At 27.2% G+C, this 25196-nt stretch overlaps 2 protein-coding genes across 6 annotated transcripts in view; one reads left to right on the plus strand and one right to left on the minus strand.

Annotated features, from left to right (window-relative positions):
* Positions 1 to 925: 925 nt before the first annotated feature.
* On the plus strand, positions 926 to 16012 carry LOC112592152 (proton channel OtopLc-like). Of its 2 annotated transcripts, none has more exons than XM_025336151.1 (11): positions 926 to 1130; positions 1219 to 1301; positions 4615 to 4761; positions 5576 to 5695; positions 6482 to 6596; positions 6674 to 6779; positions 6884 to 7105; positions 8359 to 8519; positions 10649 to 10829; positions 11717 to 12240; positions 13701 to 16012. In XM_025336151.1, the coding sequence occupies exons 2-11, from the start codon at positions 1276 to 1278 to the stop codon at positions 14187 to 14189; spliced, it is 2091 nt and encodes a 696-aa protein (XP_025191936.1). In that variant the 5' UTR covers positions 926 to 1130; positions 1219 to 1275; the 3' UTR covers positions 14190 to 16012. The 2 variants fall into 2 exon arrangements, with proteins under 2 accessions (XP_025191936.1, XP_025191935.1); XM_025336150.1 differs by having other exon boundaries at positions 1200 to 1301; positions 13701 to 14189.
* An 892-nt stretch (positions 16013 to 16904) lies between these two features.
* Positions 16905 to 25196, minus strand: part of LOC112592138 (collagen alpha-5(IV) chain-like) — a 43040-nt gene continuing 34748 nt past the window's right edge. For 2 of the 4 annotated variants that reach the window (XM_025336126.1, XM_025336129.1), the window contains 19 exons: positions 24898 to 24960; positions 23720 to 23818; positions 23266 to 23328; positions 22839 to 22904; positions 22686 to 22756; positions 21481 to 21580; positions 21313 to 21379; positions 21192 to 21243; positions 20801 to 20867; positions 20423 to 20534; positions 20261 to 20358; positions 19220 to 19299; positions 18913 to 19003; positions 18676 to 18774; positions 18504 to 18575; positions 18184 to 18369; positions 17914 to 18091; positions 17700 to 17814; positions 16906 to 17376 (listed from right to left, as the gene is read on the minus strand). In XM_025336126.1, the coding sequence (XP_025191911.1) occupies positions 17119 to 17376; positions 17700 to 17814; positions 17914 to 18091; positions 18184 to 18369; positions 18504 to 18575; positions 18676 to 18774; positions 18913 to 19003; positions 19220 to 19299; positions 20261 to 20358; positions 20423 to 20534; positions 20801 to 20867; positions 21192 to 21243; positions 21313 to 21379; positions 21481 to 21580; positions 22686 to 22756; positions 22839 to 22904; positions 23266 to 23328; positions 23720 to 23818; positions 24898 to 24960 (1937 nt within the window). In that variant the 3' untranslated portion in view covers positions 16906 to 17118. Of the gene's footprint in view, positions 17377 to 17699; positions 17815 to 17913; positions 18092 to 18183; positions 18370 to 18503; positions 18576 to 18675; positions 18775 to 18912; positions 19004 to 19215; positions 19300 to 20260; positions 20359 to 20422; positions 20535 to 20800; positions 20868 to 21191; positions 21244 to 21312; positions 21380 to 21480; positions 21581 to 22685; positions 22757 to 22838; positions 22905 to 23265; positions 23329 to 23719; positions 23819 to 24897; positions 24961 to 25196 lie in introns of those variants that run through there. The other 2 variants (XM_025336127.1, XR_003114545.1) reach the window with 2 other exon arrangements.

Raw genomic sequence — 25196 nt, forward strand, 5'->3', positions numbered from 1 at the left:
ACAAGAGTGTTCAATATAACAATGTTCATCCTAGTGTGGACCCGGCTTTACAGTTAAGATTGTGACTGATTTAAAACGACTAACACATGAAGAAATTTGATATAAAATTATTAATTTTTGGTTATATAGATATAGATTAGTAATCAGTTCACTTCAAGATGTTTGAGCTATACTTACGACGATAATAATAGTTAGTTATGTGATCGTGGTAAACGACAGTAAGTCGGGAGCAACGAGGTTTTTATGAACATAAAATCTCGGAACCGTTAAAGACTTTTCCTTACTCTCCTGGCGTATAAGATTATAGGCAGATGTATTATAATTTAAGAATTTGTTAAAAAGGTTTATATTATATTATTAGACAATACATACAGCAGTATATCATAAACTTTAAATTTAAACTGAATACGGCAACTGTTGTATTGTTGGCATTGGCGTTGTTGAATACGTATCGCGTGCAGCATTTTAGTGTGCAATGTGCACTGTGTGAGATTATATATTATATTAATTTTAGAATTGAAATTATACGATTTCGAAGGTGAATTTATTTCGAGGGGGCTACCAGTAAATTTTGGGACCAGTTCCTTCCCCTTTCTAACGCTTATGCGATTACGTCGTACTTTTCATCATAACATGGGGGTATCACCGTATCGGACGCTTCCGGTCGGCTTCCGCGGTTAACTCATAAATCGTGTTGCAGTATTTAATAGAATATAATATAATAATATCATTGTCTTTGGCGTAGTAGGGCAATGTAGTCGCGTTTGTTAGCGCAATCGTCAATTTATTTACGCCGGTCTGACCGGGAATATTTTTTTTCACCGCAGGGATCACACTTCGAGGAGTGGGGGAGATCCCCCTTTCATTTGAACACGGCTTTTAATAATAATGTGTTATTATTATTATTACGTGTGTAGGTCGTGTGCGTGTGTGTCAGCGAACTAGATGCCCTTTCATCCCGTCGGCAAATCGTCAACACATCACGATTTCCTACACTCGGGTGAATGCGGTTCTCGCGATACAGCGTAGGTAATATTATGATATGTAACAACATAAAAGTAAACGATATCAAGACAATGATGTCCTGGTGGTTATCGCAATAATATTGTTATTAAATTATTGCGAATACAGTAAGTTGATGGAGCATCTATATTTTCTTATTAGCTTTCATTTTATTGATAATTATAATAACCATATAGTGTATAATATGATTGGTAGGTAAGAAACGAAAATCATTTATCGTTTTCGGTTTTGTTTTTGTGGTACTCGCAAGTCATGAAGACCGACGAAGAAAACGTTAGGTAAGTTATACGTCATATTTCGTTAGCTTGTACGCATGTTATAACTCTGATACCAGCTACAATAAGAATACTACGAGGTGTATACATAGTTTTGTCCATCTTATCGTAATCAAATAAATATTCAATTTTGTATATCAACCGAAAAACATGTGCCCGACGAGTTTTCGACGAAAAATGTTTCATAAATAGTTTCGAAAATATTGTCGCTGTTACAATTCCATATTAATTATGGCTCAAAATGATGCAAACTATTTAAATAAATAGAAAATGTTAAACTTATGACTTATAAGGTTGTTTTCACATTACATAACAATATTACGATTTGTATAGTAAGTATCTATGATATTATAGCCAGTAGGCATCTCATGTGTAACCGCCTAACCCATTTGTTTACTATTTTTCACTGTGTTTTTAAACGAGTGATTATATTTTGTATCTAAGTACCAAAGAATTTTTCCGAATAACGAATGTTAAGGTTTTTTTAATATTATTAAGACATTTAATTTTTTTCGCATTTGATAAAATGTATTATTTGAATTCTAAATATTTTACTGAATATATATATATTTCTTATATCATTCATTATGACGAAAACACCTCTACAAATTTACACGAGTGAATCAATATATTCTATAAATAATTAATTTATAGACGAGTACAATGTGAACGATGTATAATATATTTATAACTTCAAATCGTGTAATTACTATACCTATGTTAATACTTTTACTTTAACTGCACTCGTAGGTAAAAATTAAATGTTAAATGTTAATACACTCTTTAGTGTTTACACGTATTAGTTCTTATTACTCGGTACTTATATATTATAATATGATATTATATATCTGTTTCCAATCATTGCTCACTTTGTTCGCATACAAGCGTTAGCTAATTTAACGATATACGTACTACTATTATGGGCAGGTATGCTTGACTACTTTAATGGTACTAGCATTATTTGCTTTGAGTAGATGCGAATAATATTATACGTTAATTATGTACATTAACAAATTACGTAATGTTTATGCAAAATTGAATGACCACTTGGGATTAAGTATATTGTTATGAGTTATAGCCAAATTTGCAATCGATTGATAATCATTTGTCAGACTATACGAGGTTGTTATAGTACTAAAATAATATGTAAATGCGAGGACTTCCGGCATTTTCTATAATGAACTCTATTGTGCGCGAAGAACGATGTTTTAATCACTCTGTAAGGCGAATGAATAGGGTAATAGGTAACTAATTATTATTACTTCTTGTCTTCGATAATAACATGCGCTGGCATGAAAATGGTAAAATTAAGTGACCGTGGTAATAATTTTAATCGTTTAAATCATCACAGTATATTATTAATAGTTACTACCTACATTATACTGATACAAAAAAAATAAATATATTTAGTAGGAGACACAACAAACTGGACCAATTGACATTATTATTTGTTGGACTGTAGTGGTTTATAATTTTTTTGGAGGAAAAAAAAATGTTCACTGAACATGATTTAAATTATACCGGTTGATGTAATAATGTAACAGTTTGTATTATTATATGTATTGAAATGATTGCCTGTGATTTTTTGAGAAAACACATACTTCTAAAATTGTTCGGGCTTTTAAAGTAGAGTATTATACTTATTGATTGTAAGCTTAATTTTTAAAATACTTAATAAAATAATAAAATATTATCGTTAAGTTATATGATTCCATAACTTACAAATTTAAAAACCTATATAAATATTAAGTTTAAATTATCATGGTTAGCACAATAAAGTGCAAAATTTCATTTAAGTAACAAAAATATCTAAACTGGTACTAAAATACCAAATAAATATAAACATATTTTTAGTTATTATCATAATACGTTTTGTAATCGTATGGTAACTATGCAGATAGCATGTGTAGACAAATAATTTTTACAATATAATAATGTATACTTAATAGGTACAATTTTTATTATGAAATAATCAATGGTTGTGATAGTAGGTATGTGTTTTGTTTGACGAGTGCATTTTTGATACAATCCGTTAACGAATAATAAGTGAATAAAAACCGGTTAGTAGTTGTGTTAAATACATCCGGTGTACGTGTATTGTATTTATTTTTTCCATAGACGTCATTAAATGCACTCAGAACATAAATGTGACATTTTAATTTTAATAAGACTTGAACAAATTAGTTGTACAAGTTCAACAAATTGTATTTCTTTTTTAAATGATTATCTATCATTTGACAACATTGTTATAGTAGGTTTGGAAAATGCAATATTAAACTCTTTTAAATTTACTTAATTTAATTTAATTTATTTTATTTTTAAACTCCATTTTATTTTACTTGATTATATGTTTCCAGTAAATTGCTCTACTAAATGACTAAATCGCCATCCTAACGCTTGTGTTACCAATTATCTCAGGAAATTCTAAAATAATAATAATAACAAAAAAAAAAAAACCATGTAGATAAGTTGTAGATTACTATTAGATATACCATGGATCACAAAATGGTGGTTCATGGACAAATTTTATCTAGTTTTCAGATAAATAATTTATTTTAGAACATTTATCTAATTAAGTTTTTATTTATATATTTTTCATTTCACCTTTATTTTCTTTGGATAAATAAGTACATTAAATTATGAAGAACTTCCAGAATTTTTATAGTAGGTCTATATTTAAATATATATATAGTATATATTGTAGTTTATATCAATGTTAACCTTTGTATTATAGTGACACAACATTAAAATATTTCATGCTTTGTGATAAATGATATAAAAATGTGAATAATAGATAATATTTAATTTTAATTTGTAACGTAAATTTAAAAATAATAAAGAAAAAATAAAACAAAAAAAATGACAAAAAATTTTGTACATTTTGTTTCATTTCATATAGGTACTTTGTGATATATTTTAATTTATCTACAGATATACCAGTGTTTTGCAACACACTGAAAAACGTTGGTCTATATTATATTATTATTTTTAAACAAATTATTGAAATAATATTTTTGGCTTTCTATAATGCTATTTTTCAAAAAAAAAAAAAAAATAGCTATTATTTTTACTAATTTGTGTTATTTTTATGTTTTTTTTATTAAAAACATATTCCTACTAAAAAACATTTTAAAAAGTATAGGCATAGTCTGTAATTATATTTTTAACACGACTAGTATTAGTTACGTAAGTGAACATGAATAATTTTTAAAGTTTTAATCAAATACGGAAAATGTTATAATAAATCATCTTATTATCAAACATGGATGTATATACTTTGTAATATTAACAACTTGTTGTATGCATCGATGGGCAGTTGGACCAGCGAAATGTCTAATCAACCTACTGGAACAGAATTTTCACCTTCGTTAATTAGTGCAAAGGTCATAAGTTCTACTCCCCCAAATGAATTCACGCCAAACAAGGATGAAATTTTACCAAGGCCAAATTCTGTACTGTTCGAGTAAGTATATAACGTCATAATATTAAGGTTTAACTGTCGAGTTCCGTTCAACAAATCGCTAAATATTAATCCTATGATTTATGAGTTAGTTACAAAAAAAATAATATACATAATTTTTAATATTTATATATGGTTGAAGTTAGCCATTTTTAACCCAGATTGTCATGTGAAAACATTAGTTTTTGCAATTTTAATGGCTGTGTAAGTCAGTAAAAATATCTTTGTACTCTGAATCAATTAAGGAAATACAAAATTTGACAATAATTTTATCAAAAAAAGTCAAACAGAAAAGTGCAGTTTATTTTTTACAAAACTATTTTATAAATAATACATTATTAACAATTTTTGTTAATCTCCAAGTGTCAAACTATCAAGTAACTATACAGCCAGCAGCCTGTATAATGCGTAATAAATGGATTATAATTTCATAATTCATAATTTATAATGACGATTAATTACACGGTAAATATACTAAAAAGTAATTAGATAGGTAAAGTTGAATTTACTGGTATTTATTTCAATAGATCGTCATATATTTATAATACAAATTATATAATATTATATAAGTGCACGATGGACGATTTTAAATTTAAATATTAAACATACTAACAGTTAAGCTTTATTAAAGTATATTTTCCACTCTCCCGATGTGTAATATATTTTAAATAAGTAATTTTTTTTTTTTTTTAATTGACGTATACAATATAGTTCATTCATTTTGATTCTGTAAACTAAATCAAACTTAGCTACTAGCTAGCATAATACAATAGTCGTCAATAGAACATTAATTAACACATTGTTTTATTTTGATTAGGATGTCAACAGCAAAGCATTTGTCTACACTGAGCACTTCCGTAAAAAAATTACCTCATCAAATGAAAAGGGATTCAATGACAATTGAAGAGTTACATAATACCTGGAGAAAAATGGGAGCGTAAGTATACAAAGGTAGTTTATTAAATTACATTTTGAAAAACAATTATATTTTTAGTGAATTTTTAAAAAAAATAACACATTACAATTATCAGGCGTATTATTTTAATGTCGAATTCAAATTTATGAGTAATTATTTTAATAAATTTTTATATAATATATTTTTATTTTTTTGTAATTCGTGATTATTTTAAGAAGTATTGACAAATTTTTACTGAAATCTTAACCTGATCGTAGTAATACATTTTATATAAATTTTTTTTTAATTTTAAAATATTTTTAAAAATTTTACATTGTATGTTTCTATTATTTATATGACGTCCAAAAATGTACAAAAATATAATGTCGCAGATATCTTTTAAATTAAAATTGATATGAAATATTTGTTGTTTCCAACTTATCAAAGTTTATAACGTAAGACGTATAGACTTTTGTAACTACTTGCAATTGTTAGTTATCTATTTATTACTGTGATCAAATTTATTATTTGTATAGAAATAAAGAAAACAAATAAATTGCATACCATAAATATTTATAGATTTCAAATCAAAATTGTTTTTTCATTTATTAAAAATAGAAAATCAAAATAAATTGATATGTATTCAATAGAACTTGTACAATAATAGGTAATTATGTAGTAAAAGTTTTTGTAGATATAATAACAACTAATTTTTGTGTTAGAATTTAATTGAAACTTGGGATCTACTCGTATTACTAAGTGAATTCGATGTATTTGTATATTTTCAATTTATTGCAAGTAATATGTTTTTTTTATTAAAATGTACAGGCAAGCTCTTGCTACGACTCTGTCTGCTCTATATGGTAAATTATTGGTCGTCATGGGCATAGCTTTTCCGATGTCTGAAGTGATATCTACTCACATTCCTCATTCATTTTATGAGGTGACGTTTTCAATTGTCTCATATTTTGTTGTAATTTATTTTATACGTATTTTCAATACTTTATTTTTGGTCTTCAGGGTTATTATTTGTACCTTTATTTCGGAAGTATGGCGTTTCTTTTTTATATGTACGCGATGCTGCTTAAGGGTAAGCCCACGATGACACCAGTCAACAATAACTTCAGTAAGTAACTTGATCTAACCTAACCGTGTTGAAATACATACTATATCATTAGTTGATTAGTTATTATTTACTGTTATCGTAACGCGAATACCACGTATGTATAGATAATTCAGTAAGCGATTCCTTATCCGGAAGTGGTTCGGAAAATAGCGATGGAGACTCGGAATATTACGAAGACAACGATGACGAATTTACGAATACCGCTGGCGTCGAAATGGACCATTGGGCATCGCACGTTTCGAAAGCTCGGAGACAATCGTCTCACCTCGTGTTACCGTCTACATTTCAGCATTACGGAAGTTTTTATCTGAGAATGGGTGCCGTTGGTAGGTTGAACATACTAATTTCTGTATGATTTATCACACTATATTATCATATTATTTTTGCAAAAATTATTATTTACTGGCCACAATGCTACGTTGATTAACCGTTCCTCTTTTTCTTTGCCATAAAATGAACTTTGATATTTAGTTCACGAAAAAAGATTGTTGAAAATAATTATAAGTTTAAATTAATATATAAGTTAGTACAGAATGAGTTAGATAAATTGGTATGATGGCGGCTTTGTAAATAAAAAGAAAGCAAAGGGTTCTACATATTTGAATGTTATTGCCATATGTATTATATAAACAAAATCTTTTAAAACTGGTATTACGCTATTAATTAAAAAGCAAATATTCTTTTTAAGACTTTTTTTATAGTAACAAGTATAGATTTTATTAGTTAGTAAACAAACAAAGTGATAACAAAAAAACTTGATGCTGCGTGACACATACCACGACTAGTTTGGACTACATTTACAACATATAGACTTGTTGACATAGCCGTTGTTGCCGTGACAACCTATCTGATGTCTACATTAAATTTAATTATCCGCATATTCATTTTAGGGTTCTAAAATGTCATAAAATTAATTTTTTTGACATTTTTCTTTATATTATAAATATTATATGCATATATAAATATTTCATTTTTAAATGTAAAACTACTGTAGTAATTAAAGCAAACACTTATTTAAGCGAAAATTATGATAAAAATATTCTATACATAAATGCACAATACATTATACAAATTACAATATTGCGTACTTATTTGAATATTTAATAAACGTTTTATAAGTTTATCTTTAGATATTTTATTAATTATAATGTATTACTTATTTGTTCTTTGTAAATAATCTATTAATAAAACTGAAAGAGTTATTAATAGTTCATCAATGATTATTATCATAATATACAGTTTTTAGTCAAAAAAATTTCACAAATTTTATACTTCGATATAACAATTATTATAATTATTTTTAGTGTCATGATCTATAACCTTCAATGTATTATTTTTAATTCGAAAAAAAAAATACAAATTTTAAACGTTAATAATATTCAATTTTATATCATGTATTTATATTTGTGTGTATTATATTCGTCATTTTTTTTTTTTTTAAGATTGGTTATAAAATATAACTTTGATATTGTACTATTAAATTTTCTACTTGATTTTGTTGAAGTTTCAAACTATATGAGTTTATAAGATAATATGAGTTTAATTAAATAATTTATTTTTTGATCTTTTTGGTTTTTAGCTTTCGGCATAGGTAGTATGATTTATTCGGGTCTGGAATTCGGTCAATACTTCGAACTCGAACCGGCGACTAAATGTCATAATGTGCTTCTAGTGCTCACGCCGGCTACAAGAATGGCATTCATATTTATACAGATGTACTTTATATTTTTAAATGACGAGGTAAGATTTTTGTTTGCTATAGATGTATGAAGTATAATTGTTGTAAATTAATTACTTGAAAAATAAATGCACGTATTTTTGCATGGAAATCTTATTAAATACATATTAATGATTCTTATTTAAATATATATATATACAATTATGCTAACAATTGAGTAAAGTTTATGTATTTATTAAAGTGTATTTCGATTGAATGTTATGATAATTGAGTAGATATAATATAAGTATTTATATTTATAACTACAACACATTGTATTAGTCGGATTTAAATGCGTAGTTATGTATATAAACTATAACGCTATATTTTAAAACGAATCTAAGTATAATTCTGTTATAATATAGTGTTAAAAATAGCTAGATATAATTTGGAAAAATATTATTGGTAATAATTTAGTTTATAAATGAAGCTAATATTAATTGAAAAAAATAATAAATATTCTCGTTTTACATTTTTTTTAAAAAGTATACATAAATAATCAATACATTTTTAACAAAAATAAAAGTTAATTTTCAAAAATACGAACATTTTTAATTTTTTTCAATAAAAAGTTAAAATTCGATAAAAGGAATAACTGTTTATATTTATAAAAGGGAGAAATCAGGGAACCTCTTCTCTATGTAGTAATTTTTGTCATCGAAGAAGTAACAGTAATGTTTGTGTTAAATTTGAATTCGTTGTACACGAAAATGATTCGTTGAAAAATATGGTCTGTCTATTTTATTAAGTATATTGTATGATATTATTTTAGATGTTTTTAATTAAGTAATTTATTTTATTATTAGTACTATGGAAAGTTGATTTAATAAATTTTATTCATAAATAAAAGCGGAGTGATGGATGTAGTGATTTTATAATGTATTTTATTTATTTATTTACTTATTTTTGTTGTTGTTAAGCTTATACACACAACATGTAGTCGATATAATGCTTCGATTTTAAACTTTGAGGGTGGTTAAAGATTGAAAATTAGATTTAGTTTGTACTTTAAGAGGTCAAAATTATATATTCTCAATGTTTTTCAAAATAATTGAGAAAAAATCAAGAAAAACAAGAATTTTTATGTAAATTTAGTCTTTGACTAAATCGATTTTGTTTTTTTTTTTTTATTTTACTCGAAAATTGCAGACATTTGAAATTTTCACGAAATTATTATATGATTATTTTTGCACATGATATAATTATAATAATAATAAAAATATAATTTTTGATTTAGTATTTGAGCTATTTATAGATATTTTAAATTAAACATTTTTTTACTTATTTTTTATTATATGTTGATAAAACGTTGTTCTTTGGTGAAAAATACTTGGAAATTGAATATAAGACTCCTTATAATTTATAATTTGACCATTAAAAAAATATTGAAATTTATTTACAATATTTATTTATAAGTGTTTAAATTTAAAACGAAAATCATTGAATTTAAATTTAATAAATTTATAATAGTGACTCACTCAACACCTAATGTACAACAGAGCGGCTCATACTTGTTCGTCCTTTTTTTTTTTTGTTTTTGTTAATTATAAAATTTATTTTCAGGAATATTTTACTTATTTTCAAAGTACCAAATAAATTCAATTTTCTACCTGAAACCACCTCCTTTTTTTTACAATTTTTACTGCCCCTAAAGGTGTGACAGACAGAAGAAACACACTTACATTATTGTAAAATCAATACATTCTTGTATAATTTATAATTTAAAATAAAAAATATTAAAAAACCAAATACAATATTCAAATAAAATAATAGTTTATTAATAAATAATAAAAAAAAAACTATTTATAAACGTTTCAATTTATTTTAAATACATTTTTTGTTACTTAAAAAAAATTAATATTTTACTATTTTTTGTTTAACTGTAATAATTTTATTCATATCATTACTAAAAATTGTATAAAAATATAATATTATACATTAAAAAAAAAAAAAAACAAACGATGTTTTATTTTAAATCTATGATAAAAATTTGAACCAATATTTTATATTGTGGAAAAAGTTAAGTATATTGAAAATTACATTATAATCAATTATTGGAAGTTGAAAATCTGTTTTCTTAGTATTATTTTTACTGAATCAAATAGTACAATATTGATGATATTTTGTTTTCTAAGTTTTTGTCTGTTTTCAGCAACAAATGAAAGTGACACGTCACCGAGTATTGGCAAAATTTGGACTCATGCACATGATCGGCACTAATCTATCAGTATGGCTCAATGTACTCGTACAAGAAACCAAACACGAAATACTAACTTTTTACAATCCTGCGGACAATTCTATCGGTGTCGATAAACAACCAAATCATTTTTCACGTAAGTTTATAAAATCGATATACATGTTTACATGTTTATACTTATAACAGCACAAGTATTTTACCATCGGGTGTCTTACTTAATACAAAATTTACTCTAAATTAGTATTGAAGTATTATATTATATTTAGATGTATTTAACTGGTGAATTTTTATAAAGTCGTCGATATAAAACCCCTTAATAAACAGGTGTTGACGTCCACTTAATATCTTAGGTTTTCTGTTAATACAATAGATACCACTGGTCTGAACTTGTATCCCACAAAACCATGCCAAGCCCCTTTGCAAATCAAGTTCTCATAAATTAAGTAGGTATTGAAAAAAATATATTAAAATTTTTTTTTAATATTTTACATTCAAATCCAATATTAACCTATATCAATAAAAATGTAATACTATTCGTTAGTAAACGCATCATTTTAAAACGACTATACCGAATAATGTACGTATTATAATAGTCGTATTGCGTGTATTTTTGATACTGGTGGTTAGGGTTGATTATGCTCTGGATAATCTGGTCCAACAGCACAAATTTCTCTCTCGGTCCACTCTTTAGAAAAACGAGTTTCTTTTACTTAGTTTAAATGAAGTCGCTATTTTTTACAAGTTCCGCAGACAAACAATTATTTTAATTAAAAAAAAAAAGAACGAAGGAACGTCCTCATAAAATATTTTATCTGTTTTTCGTCCTGCATCGCGGTATTTATACTTACAATATTATATTAATCGATGACCATGTACACATGTGCTTTTTCGGTCGCTCGGACGACCGAGAGACCTGACCAAAGAAGATGTTTATAAGTCACGATAACCGTTTTTTTTTTTTTTTATTTATATAACTTATCCACAAAACTTCTTCGGACGTGTTGACTCTACGCATTTGTGCAGTGTTCAAAAAGTGGACGACCACCACGACGCAGTCACCGGCGTCCGTTATGTCGTCGGTGGCCGAACGGTTGCGGCGCAGCATCAACGCGGGCCCGCACCACATCTACGAGTGCCGCCGGACGAACATCATCGGGTCGCTGGTGCAAAACGCCAGCCCGTTCCTGTTCCCGTGCACGATCGAGTACAGTCTGATATGCGCGGCCATACTGTACGTGATGTGGAAGAACATCAGCCGGGTGCACGCGGACGTGTACCGGCAGCGGAAGGCGGAACGGTGCGAGAACCTGGCGCAGATCACGCACTACCGGAAGTCGCCGCACTACTACTCGGTGGACTGCGCGCAGGCGCACAAGGGCCTGTTCGTCGGCATACTGTTCCTGGTGCTCACCATCATCTCGCTGATACTGTTCTTCGTGCTCATCTCTCGCCCGGAGCTCATCACGTTCGCCGTCATGGAGGTGAACGTCTGCGAGCTGTCGCTGTACGGCATGACCACGCTTGCCACCATTGTCGGCATGATGCAGGTCCGTACCCCACAATAATACGTGACAGAATAATTAATAGCACACCGAACTACGTTTTTCGGTCTCGTACGCGCGTCCGCAAATAGCGCGGATTACGTTTCGCTATAGGTTTTCAAAACTCGGTGAACGTTTTTCGGTTTTAGGTTTCCACGCGCGCGGGACTTGTGTATAGAAACGATTGCGTGCGTGACGACGACGTACCTACGTACAATGCGTAATCGAGTTCCCCGGTTGTCCCGACGTCCGACAAACCGTAACGATCATTTTTAGATAGTTTTTGACGTTTTTAGGAAAATATTTTTCCGTTGAATTGACGGCAACTTAATAGTTTCAATAATTTTTGTGTTCGTGATGATAACATGTCAACAACAACAACTGGTTGTTTGATGCGAGCGAATAGTATAATATTAAACACGTAATAATAAGTTCATAAATCTAGCGATTTGTACACATAGGTAGGTGTACCTTGTATAGTATATTCTATCATACTTTAAACTCGAGCTATTTGAGCTGGCTAACAATTAAATAGTACCATTATTCAAGCGTATATTTTACTATTTATACTTAAATTATATAACAAAAACATTGGACAATAAATTCTTACAAAAACGAAAATAATAAAACGATTGGTCGCGATTTTTTGTACTGTACTAGCGATATGACGAACATTTCAAAACTAACAATGATATTTTAATTATTAACGCTATACATATATACATATTGCATTAATTGTATCAATTATTATAAAAAAAAAAATATATTAAACAAAAAATGCTCGTGTGTGTTCACTTGGTGGTGGTGGTAAAATGTTGTGGAATTAATGAATTATTAAATATTTATTATCGTTATTTACTATAACATAGCGACAAAACTATTAGAGTTTTTGATTAATACTATAAATTCATAACAATTAAAAATATCAACATGTCGATTTAGAGATATTATTAAAGCATACACGATGGTCGGTCTTTTTTCATTAAAGAAGCGAATTTACAAAGAGCTAAAGAAGTATTTAAAAATATTTTTAATAGTAGCTATCAATATTTGTAATCATCTTATATTTTTGCGTTGCCAAACATCACGTCAAAAATATTTTTAATGATAAAATTTACTTTTTAAAGTAAGTGTACATCATATTTAAATAGATGTATTTTGTTATTGCCTTAGAACAAAAATGTCGATAAAGATTAGTTACGTGCATGTGACTTGCGATATTACGCTGTGATAACTCTATAATTACTCATGTATTTATTAATGACCTGAGGTTTTAATTTAGAACACATCAATAGTTTTTCTCTTAAACTAGATCGAGGGTCCAAATACAGTTGCTCATATTTTGAGCCAAGGGTTTCCAAATAAACCTAACCAGTAACCAAGTGTATATGATAATGACTCAAGTCGTGTACACTGTATCTATATCATGTCGTAAAACGTAAATAATGTGCCCGACGTCATCGCAGGTCAGGCAGCTGAAGTTCGACGGTCTGCGGAACCTCGAGCTGGACAACATACTACTGGTGGGTGCACAGACGGGTACGTTCATATACAGCACGTTCACGATAATCAGCGGTCACTTCACCGAGGAGAACAACACGATACTGGTGCTGATCACCGCGTCCGCGTCGCTGGTGCAGACGTTTTGCCAGACGGTGTTCATACTAGACGCGTCCCGGCGGTCGTGCGTAACTCCCGACCAGATACGCAAGAAACCCGGCAGGGAGATCGTCACGTTCCTGTTGGTCAGCAACTTAGCCATGTGGGCAATCAACACGCTGGAAAAGTCCCGGGCCGACTCGCACCCCATACAGCTTCACTTCTACGGCCTGTGGGCGTGGACCATCATCACGCACGTATCCATGCCACTGGCCATATTCTACAGGTTTCACTCGACCGTGTGCCTGTGCGAGATCTGGAAACGGTCATACAAGATCAAACCGTCGTATATGTGAGGGGGTGAGGCGGCGCGGTCCGCTCTACGTCCTCTCCCGAAACCGTACCACAAAAATCATTTAATGTATAGTATACGCGTATTTAATATCAATAATGTTATTATAACATGTTTGGCAGAATCGCGTCGGGGACTGGGCCCGTTTAGTTACCGGTTCGGTTCCTCGGCTCTTCAAAATTTCAGTTTTTATTGCAAAGTATATCAATCAGTTTCGATACGATTCATTTATGAATGTATGTTAATTCTACCCAATATGAGTAGGTAAAAGAAGGTCCACGGTAAATTCCATCACGAAAATTTTTTAGATACGATTTAAATGTATTCGAATTCGTGAGTTGACCAAATTAGTTCCAGTTTGGAATTCGACTTTTTAAAACATAATAAGCTGAATTGATTTTTATTTAAGATTTAGATGTACTTTTTCATCTGAAAAACAGTTTCAGTAGTGGTTCGGTATCAGAATCATTTTTTTTAATTCTACGGAGGTTCCTACTAATCTGTTAAATTTGTCTACATTGTGATTGACGTTAGTAGAATTTACAACTTCGTACTCTAATCTTACGCTACTGTGATGTTTATGTAAAGCTGGTGTAACTGTTAGTACTTAGATTTATTCTGAAATGGGCTAAAGACCGCGAGGACTTACAAATATCATATAAAATATAGATAAAACTAGGAAATAACTGGTAAAATTATTCTGGACGTCTTTTAAATTTAAAACAATATTGAAAACTGAAACATAATACTATTGGGTATACCCGATATTGTAATAATTACAAATTGATATAGTAAATAATAGCTTAAAACCAAATGGTGATGAATTCAATTAGTAGAATAGAAAAGTAGATGCAAAATGGTAAGTGAGGTAACTAATTTGGTATTAACCATGATTTCCACACAAACTATAAATTCAATTTAAGTTAACAATTTTAAGAACTCTTTTGTGCGCAGCAATGATTTAAACGCACTAGAGATTATCGAGAATAATTATGTTTTATTATATACCGATAATACTCATATGATTTGATTATCTACAAATGCATCAAAGATTTTTATGCGAACCAAAATTTACCTTATTCACTGCAATTCTATTTTATTATAGAAGAATTTTTCAAGAAAACTAATAAAATATTTTTTAATATTCCACAGTCGTACTTAGGTAGCACGTTGGGACATGTAAGTATAGGATAAAATTATGGCTAAATTTTATAAATCTGAGTGTGGGTAAAAATTAATATTGTTAGAAAATAATAATTAATTTTATTGTTCTTTAAAATTAAAACATTCATACATTTAAAATTATTATCATTAACACAGTTTTATTTTACTTACTCATTTTGGGTAGAATTTATAACCATCAATTTTAATGTAACTGGCAAAACGGTTTTATAACTTAATAAGTTATCAAAACTATCATAGCTATTCATTATCATTATGCATTGGTAAATTTTGAAAATATCAAGTTATTTGGTAAAAACTATTTGCTCTAAACAACAGTTCCGGTTTAAAAAATATTTAATTATAGATTTCAGTGAGAATTCATTTTCAATATTCCGGTTATTTTATACGCCCGTACTACTGTCGTCATATAGATATTATCGTATTATTATTATTATTATTTAATATTTGTTATATTAAAATAATTTTATGACTTGTGCGTTAATATTGTATATTGTAATGAATGGTTCTAGTAATTATGTATGAATCGTCAAGTATGTACTTTTACTTATTTTAAAATGATAAATTGGAAATATACTGAGACGTCATATTGATTTCAGTACGTTTACCTACCAAATCATTAATTTGTGTCCACATAATTATAAAATACACTACACTATTAGTATAAATAAAAATAAATAATAAGTTATTATGAATATTTTGTAATATAATATTGTTATTAAATTGTTAATGTGGTAAACATCTTGAATGTTTTTTTAATATTTGGTATGTACATTGCATAGTAATATAATACAACATATACATTTGACAAGTGAATTTTTTACATTGGTTTCATTGGTTACTCCGATTATACATATAAGATAAAATATAAGCTATTTCTATTAATACATAACATTGCCTCGTGACGTAACCAAAGGTTCCGCTTTGAACTTGTAAAACGGTGTTTTCGAGTTCCATGGCAGAATTGCAATGAAACAATGTTTTGGAAACAATTTAGTTTAGTATTGAGTTTCACCTTTGAAGTTATGAAAAACATCGTTTAACATCCAAATTAAGTATAATAATGTGTTAATTTAAATTATTTATTACCTACCGTTTTGTCCCAACATTATTTTTATAGTATACATTTTTTTTTAAATAGCCTTTAAGTGTAAATCAATCATTACGAGTTTAGATTGTAGACACACAAGCATAAACCAATAAAATGATGCAGGAAACAAAGATTGGATATTGTAGTGTTTTAATAATTTTGTTATATGGTATTTTTTTTATACATTTCATTAAATTTTTAAATCTAAAAATAAGTGTTTATATCAAAAATATTCTGTAAATAAAAATAATTTAACATATTTTTACTATATTATAACTATATTTTACTGGTTAATATAAGATAAAAATACAATTAAAAATTACTGAATCATAGTAGTTTACCATAAATGATTCTTTCATACAATTAATGACAACAATAATTAGTTTATATATAAATATATAATTATCATTTAAATTACATAAATTGTTTCAAAATAAATGTTGTAAATCACAATGCTATAAATACGAATAATATTATATATATATATTTATTAATGATTCAAAAAATATAAATACTAATGACTTGTTGCCTAACAGAACACATCGATTTTATGTTTAATGTTTAATAAAATATTATAAGTATCAGAATATTTGTATAAAGAAGTATTAATAATGAAAAAAAATTAAAAGTGAATATTGCTTATTACAAATTGATTGTCGGCTTAATATCGGTTTCTCAGACACACCGAGCACCTGCTAATACGCGTTTGCAATGTATTTTGTTTGAGTGTTTGGGGTCGAGGCTTCCTGAACATATCTCGATCTTCGATTGTAGACAACCAATATGAGTAAGCGGTAGTGTAGAAATTACAGCGTCCTATTCCATGGCACTCAATAAAGGGTCTTGGTCTAAACTCTTCCAAGCACGAACCTGGGCTGACCAACGATTGGCCACCACCATCAGCACCGGAATCGGTATGCTGAAAAAACGAAAACCAATAGCTACATTATATTTGTTGCATGCTGGTTAAGTATATAAAATAATGTCACATCGACATGTCGATGGCGTGTTTAAAATTGTTTAATAGTTGGTAATTTAGTTTGTGAAACATAGATATAATATAAAACATGAAAATAATAACCTATGATTATAGCCATATTGGTATTAAATATTATTTGAAATGAAAATAAAATAGATATAACCATAATATCCTTATAAACAAAATGCATTTATGAATAAAACTTTTTATTTCACTGTATAATGCATTGAGCTAAAAATAAATATAATTTTTATTTTACTTACCATGATAAAACTGTATCCAATCCACAACTCACTCCAACCATTTGGACATTCAGGTATGGCCATTGATTGACTGTGCACTGCAATTACTTTTGTAGGAGCTTCACACACTGAACATCTTTTAGAACAATATAAAACACATTATTTTTTTTAGATATTAAAATGTATATTGAATAATATATGAAAAATAAGCATATTTTTGATATCTGTTTTATACCTTGATATGAATTTTGAAATATCAGAACCTAAAATTGGTGTCATCATTAAAGGCATTGGTTCTGGTGTGCTTAGCCAATAACTGTAATCGTTTCTACTCCCATAATTACATACTTCGTTTACGTCACAGAATAAGAATGGCATTGTATTGAATTTTCTCAAACAACTACCCGGTGCACCTTAAATTTTAATACAAATACATGGAAATATTATGCGCGAAAAAAATAATAACTAAAAACCATTATAATACAATTTTCGTTTTTTTGCTTACCTAAATCTTGCCCGTGTGCTTTGGCATTACCCATGAAATGTAAAAGTGAATAACCCGACCAGAGTTGAACAGTATTCTTTGGACATGTTGGAATAATATCCGTTTGAGAATGATACGTGAAGAAATTACCTTGGTGAGGTGGTGGTTTCATTGGCAGAGCATCAATACCTGCCAATCCAGGGCGACCTGTTACAAAAACCAAAAGTAAATTGGTAATAAGTGATAAATTAAATTATATTACAACATTGTTTTATTCTAAGAATAATAATTTATGATTTAATAACTATTATTAAAATCTTATTATTGATGTCATGCGTTACCAGGATATCCTGTCGGACCATATTTTCCTGGGATTCCTTGTCTTCCCTTTTGTCCTTTGGGACCTTTTAGACCTGTATAGAAAATGATAGACGTATTAACATTTATATATTTGGTTAATAATTGTATAAAAGTCATATGGATTCTAATAAAATTACGATGGAAATATTATACCTCTGATTCCAGGTAAGCCAGAGAAACCAACATCACCACGTTTTCCTTGTAAACCATTACGTCCATAGAATCCAGCATCACCAGGTTGTCCACGTAACCCTGTTTTATAAATATTTGATTAGATATCTTCAGTAGGCATATAATTTACAGTTTTTAAATATTAATATTTATAAATTATTAAATATTATGCTTTGACAAAGTCTAAAAAGTTGAATGTTATTATTCGTTTGAACTTGCCTTGTAATCCTTGAAGCCCATCATCCCCAGGCATTCCTCTAATTTGAGTCTCATTATAATATAACGACTCTCCGATTTCTCCTTTTTTGCCCTATAGTTAAAGTAAAATATTCATACAAAATATTAAATGGATATATATATATGTATAGTGTATACATATTCTATATTTTAAAACAATGACATAAGTACATATAAAACTATGATAATATTATTAAAATAGGTATTAGTTCACTTAACTTATGCACCTACTTATCTATGTATGTATATTATAATGATTTATATTATATTCTTATATGAACACACTGCCTTTAATTCCAGGTATTCCCATAAATCCTACATTTCCGGGTTGTCCTGGCATGCCTTGTATTCCTTTTAAACCAGGAGGTCCTAAAATATAAATGATATATTAATATTATTTCAATTTAATATTTTCACAATATATATTAGAATTTGATTGTATATTGATATACCATTATATTATATTAACAATGATTAATCAACGACTAATTTTTACAACTATACGTTATTATAGTCTAGGTACTAAGCAGTGTATTATTATTTTGAATTTTCACACTTCATTGTATAATTTGTACGAACTAAAAATGTACAAAATATATTTAAGGCTTGTTTCAATTTTTCACTTATTAATTGTTTTCTTTTAATTTGAATTCATTTTTTTGATCATACAGTTGAATAGAAGTACCTACTAACAGAGATGTATTGACTATTGGAACGTTTATTCATAACAATAATTATTAAGAAATCGGCATACATGAAATAATATCAATTTTATAAACACACGATAAATGGTTGGCAATGAGTATATCATTTTATCATCTATTATGAGTGTGCTTAGATTATTATTCATTGATATGCATAACTTTTAAAAATATATTTTTTTAGTAACTTATTGTTTGAGAATTAAGAAGTAATAGTAACTCATTTTCTAGCTCAGTAAGAAAACATTTTTTTGAGATATGTTTTTTGGAAAATATGGTATATATTTGAAACATTATTTACCAATACATCCTTGAATACGGAGAGTTGAAACAAAATTTTTACAATTACGTACTACACATAATATTTAAGTGTTTATTGTTAGTGGTTACCCATATATTTTACAGTGTTTTGTCAAATAATCGTATTTCCGTTCTGGTAAGGCACTAAATCATTCAAAATTATTACGATTACCGTTTAAGTTTAAATGGTTTTAATTTATAAAAAGAAATAAAGTGTATAGTGTAGGTGTAGAGTAGGACGATTATTTAAGGTCTAATTAAAGTGTGAAAACACTTACGATGAATCTGTATAATCATAATGTAACTAACAAAATATTAATAATAAATACCTGGCATCCCTTCAAATCCTGCTTCTCCAATTTCACCTTTTTCACCTTTTAATCCAAATAATCCAGCTGCACCAAACTCGCCTTGCTCTCCTTTTTGGCTATATAGAGAAATACAATTATTTTTGTTTAAAATAATTAATTTTATTAATTTTAGGTACCTACCTATATTTTATAATACCGGGTTCACCTTTCACACCTTTTAATCCTTGTCTGCCGGGTAGTCCATCAATTCCTGGAGCACCATTAGCTCCTGGTTCACCTTGGACAGATACACCTGTGAATGAGAATCCATATTTATAAATTTTATTTATATTTTAATTTTAATTTTAGAATGAGTATTCAATCTATAAAATAGAAATTACAAAAAAAGAAAATAAATAAATGTAAATTTGTGTTAAATGATAATATTAATTGTCAAAACAAACATAATAAAAAATAATTTGATAAAAAAATTAAAATAAATTATGAACATATCATGAGATTAGGTTAAATTATATACTGTAAACGCTATTATTTTAATTAAAAAAAAAATATTCAAACCTCTTGGACCAGATTTTCCTTTTTCTCCTTTTGGACTTATACCACGCGGTCCAACATATCCATTAATCTGATAAAAAAAAAAAAAAAAAAAAAAACAAAAAAAACAATTAAAAGTAAAGTAATTGAAAATTAATTCTTAATGAATATATTTAATTTATTTTCAATAAAACTAAATAATTTTAGAATAAATTTAAACTTATTTCTAATTCTGTTTCAAGTTAATTTAGCCGAGAAAATAATAATATTTTTTTAACGTAAATTAAATCAGCATAATATTTAAAAATAATATGTTTTATTAATATTTTATAACAAGAATTAAAACTATTTTAATTTTTAGATATATATTCATAATTAAAATTTTTCTTTTCTTATAATATTTATTAAAACATACCCCATCATTTCCATATTCTCCAGGTGCTCCTTTTTGTCCATCAATTCCAGGACTACGATAAAATACATAAAAAGTTAAATTTCACAATAAAGTCAAATGTGTATAAGTTTATATAACTTGCCTTCCGGGTTCTCCGTCAATGCCACTTCTTCCTTTTTCACCATGTTCCGGGTTGGAGCCAGGAATACCTATGTGGAATTAAGATATTAATTAATGTTCAATATATTAAAATATTTTATATGACTTGAGTTACTAAATATCGATAGTAAATCATAATCAAATCACATACCTGGAAGACCGTCAGGACCAATGTCGCCTTCTTCTCCTTTTATTCCATATAATCCTGTTAATCCTGTGAGTCCTGGAGTTCCAACATTACCTCTTACACCCTAAACAAGTATATTAAATGATTTATAGAAATATAACGATTCTTATAAATAATTGATGATATCATAAAAATTACGATAGATACAAATTACCATATTCTAACTAAATATTATGTAGACAATATTCAATATTGTATTTACATAGTTTAATCTAACCAATAAATAGTATAGTAATACTTTGTATGGACGTATGGTTATATCGAAATTAAAACAATAATTAGTAATATAATAATGAACTAGTATTGTAACACACAAAAAATATGTAGTTGATATATGTAGGCAAATAAAGTGTTTCAAAATTCTAAAATTTAAATTTGGATTTAAAACCAATTTTTACACTTTTTTTTTTTCATTAATAAATCCACAGTTTGATACTTTCAATAGTGAATTGTAAGTGATTAAAAAAAAAAAAAAATTCAGTTAGGAAGTCACTTTTATTTATTATAAAAAAAAAAATAATAGTAAATGTAATAGAACTGTTCGGCTTTATACCATTAAAATTAGAACGATTTTATAAGATTTACTTAATTTCTTATTTTATCTTATTTATCCTTTATTCATTCATTTATGTTATCTTTTGAGCGTATAACTAATCTATTATGCATTAGTTCCGTTTATTTATTTTTGTGAAACATATATTCCACACTCACACATTTTATATGTGTGATTGATACAAATGGTAGAAAATTGTAAAAGTATTTTATTAAATATATATGAAAAATAAACGAGTAGATGATAAAATATAATCAAATACTTTCAATGACCAAGCAAAACAGCATGGATTTAAAAAAAGGATTTTAAATAAGGGTATGCATTTTAAATTAATTTTATATTTTTTAAATTTTATTTATATTTATATTTTTGATTTTAAAACAACTTTTGGTATTTTTTAGATATTAATATGTTTTATTATTTTTTTTCGTTTTAATATTATACTTTTCAGTCTACAGTATTGAATATGGTGGTATAGGTCACCCATACATTTATTAATAATGATTTATTTATAAAATCGTTTTAATATAATTATAAATAGTTGCTAATGGGTCAAAAAATTAGTGATCTTTTGTTTTTGTTATCCTAATATTTAAATAAATTATTATACTCATACTTTAGATCCTTTGATTCCTTGTAAACCCATTAAACCAGGTGGGCCTGGTGAACCTCTTAAATGCACATGACCTGAATAAATAAATAAACATAAAATGCATGAAAGTTGTTAATAACATTGCATAAGAATGTTAATATAAAGTATAGGTATTACCTGGATCTCCAGCTTCTCCTTTTGTTCCAATAAGAAATCCTTCATAACCTGGATCTCCAGAAGGTCCTTTAAAACATAAAACGTAAATAATTATTATTTACGTTTCAATTTCATAGAAAATAAAAAACAGCAAAGAAAATATCTATTTTATACACGATGTGACAATTACTTAATACGAATTCTTTATAAGTCATTTTTTAAAGTGATATGTTTATAATTATGAAATAATAAAAAAATAATTATAAAAATGAATTAATCTAGTTGAAAATTAAAGTACCTAATTTATCAATATTTCATTAAGTATATAAAAGTGCAAAATATTTTATTTATATTTGAACAAATAATTAAAATTAATATTTTTATAATTTAATTGTTAGCAACGCTTCAAAAATATAATTGTACAAATTAATTTTTAAAAAAAACTTACCTTTGAGTCCTTTTAAACCTTCTAAGCCAACTGCACCTCTGTATCCCGGATCTCCAGGTAAACCTATTTCAACAAATTTTAGTAACTTAGAAATTATTGATATTTATTATCATTTAAATTGTATTTAAATTAACGAGGATTGGATAATAAAATAATAAAGTAGTTAGTATTAAAAATCTTGGAATATTTTAAAACGTTATACGTCATCTTACAAAATTTAATCCTAGTAACAATATCATATTATTAGTAGTTAAGTATTGTAAGTATTTTAATAAAAAATTTAATTAGAAATCTAATTTTTGTCTATTTATTTTTTTTGAGTCTTTTGAGTTATGACTTATAATAGACGAAAATCTTGTTTCTTGAAGTTATTGTAATAATATTACATTTTCAATGTTTTATAATAGTATCATATATCACTAAAATTTTCAACATATTAAATAATTATTAGTACCTGGTTTTGCGATTTCACCGGGCATGCCTTCTAATCCACGTTGGCCTTTATTACCCGGAATACCGGGTATACCAGGTGCTCCAAGAGGCCCCTTTAATCCTAATAATTACAAAAACAATTAAATAAATAATAATTTATCAAATAAAATTTTAAGGAAATAAAACAAAGCATAATAATAATATAAGGATCAAAGAATAGAAGAATTAAAAGTTAAAATATAATGTAACATAACTACCTTAAAATGCAATAATTGTATAAAAAATATTATTAATATAATCAGATATTAGTAAGATATATAATCTACTTTTTGATTTTTAAGTTTAAAGTGGTTGCAAGCAGATTATTTTTTAATGGTTTTAAAGAAAAATCTGAAATAGTATTCCTAAAGTACCTAATATAATGTTCGGATTTTTATTCTGCAAAAAATTGAATTTTTCGGCCTCTTAAACGTCTTTCTAATTTATTGTGAGTTTTAATAAGTATTGAAATATAACTATCAAAGAGAATTTTTGTTATATAGACTTCAGGTCTGAATTAGTTTAAATTGATTTCTGATAAAACTGAATATTTCATTTTATGCAGAGCATTTATGTGCGTGCTGATTGAACACGTGGTGCTAAAAACACTTATCCAAATTATTGTTAAATATCATTCGCACAACAGTATCTGACGAATGTGTTAAATTATTGCCTATCAAATATTTAAGAATATTTAGAAAATCCTCAATCTTAATCGGTTAATATGTAACTATTACTGTTCAACCATAAAATATTAAAAAAAAAATAAAAAAAAAATATGTAACGATTTAATTTCTATGAAATATATAAAATATGTTATTAATTTAATAAAAAAAATAACTAAAACATATTCATGATTAATAGTGTAATAATGGTAGATCATTAATATAAATTTCTATAATGCAGTTTAAAAAAATTACCAAAAAAAAAAAAAAGTATTTTTTACATTCTATTACTTCGAATAACAGTACTAAGTCCACACCTCTCATTCTCGTCACTTTATACTAACAAAATTTACGTATTTTACTTATTTATGTATAAATTGTATTTAAATTTTAATAATATTAAAAAAGAAAAAAAAATCCATCATAGATTTATTTGTATTTAACAAAGGTATTTTAAATTATTTTATTTTTTTTATTTACTTCATTTTAAATATACCTGGTATGGCAGATCGTCCTTTTAATCCTGGATAACCTTTTGGACCTTCATCTCCAGCAATACCTGAAAATTTAAATTAAGTATTTTAATTTTTTTATTATGATTTAAGTCCGTATACTTATAATTGAACTCCACGTGTTTTAATGTTAAATATCACGTATAAATAAAAAAAAAAAATATTTCTATCTGATCATCGATCAGATAGCATTTTTAATACAATATTTAAAAACATAAATATTAAGTTACATATCTGACTCACATTGACTAAACTTACATAAATTAATGAATTCATAATTCAC

The sequence above is a fragment of the Melanaphis sacchari genome, unplaced genomic scaffold (genome assembly GCF_002803265.2).
Source record: "Melanaphis sacchari strain LSU unplaced genomic scaffold, SCAv2.0 Contig159_pilon_pilon, whole genome shotgun sequence".
Taxonomy (NCBI): domain Eukaryota; kingdom Metazoa; phylum Arthropoda; class Insecta; order Hemiptera; family Aphididae; genus Melanaphis; species Melanaphis sacchari.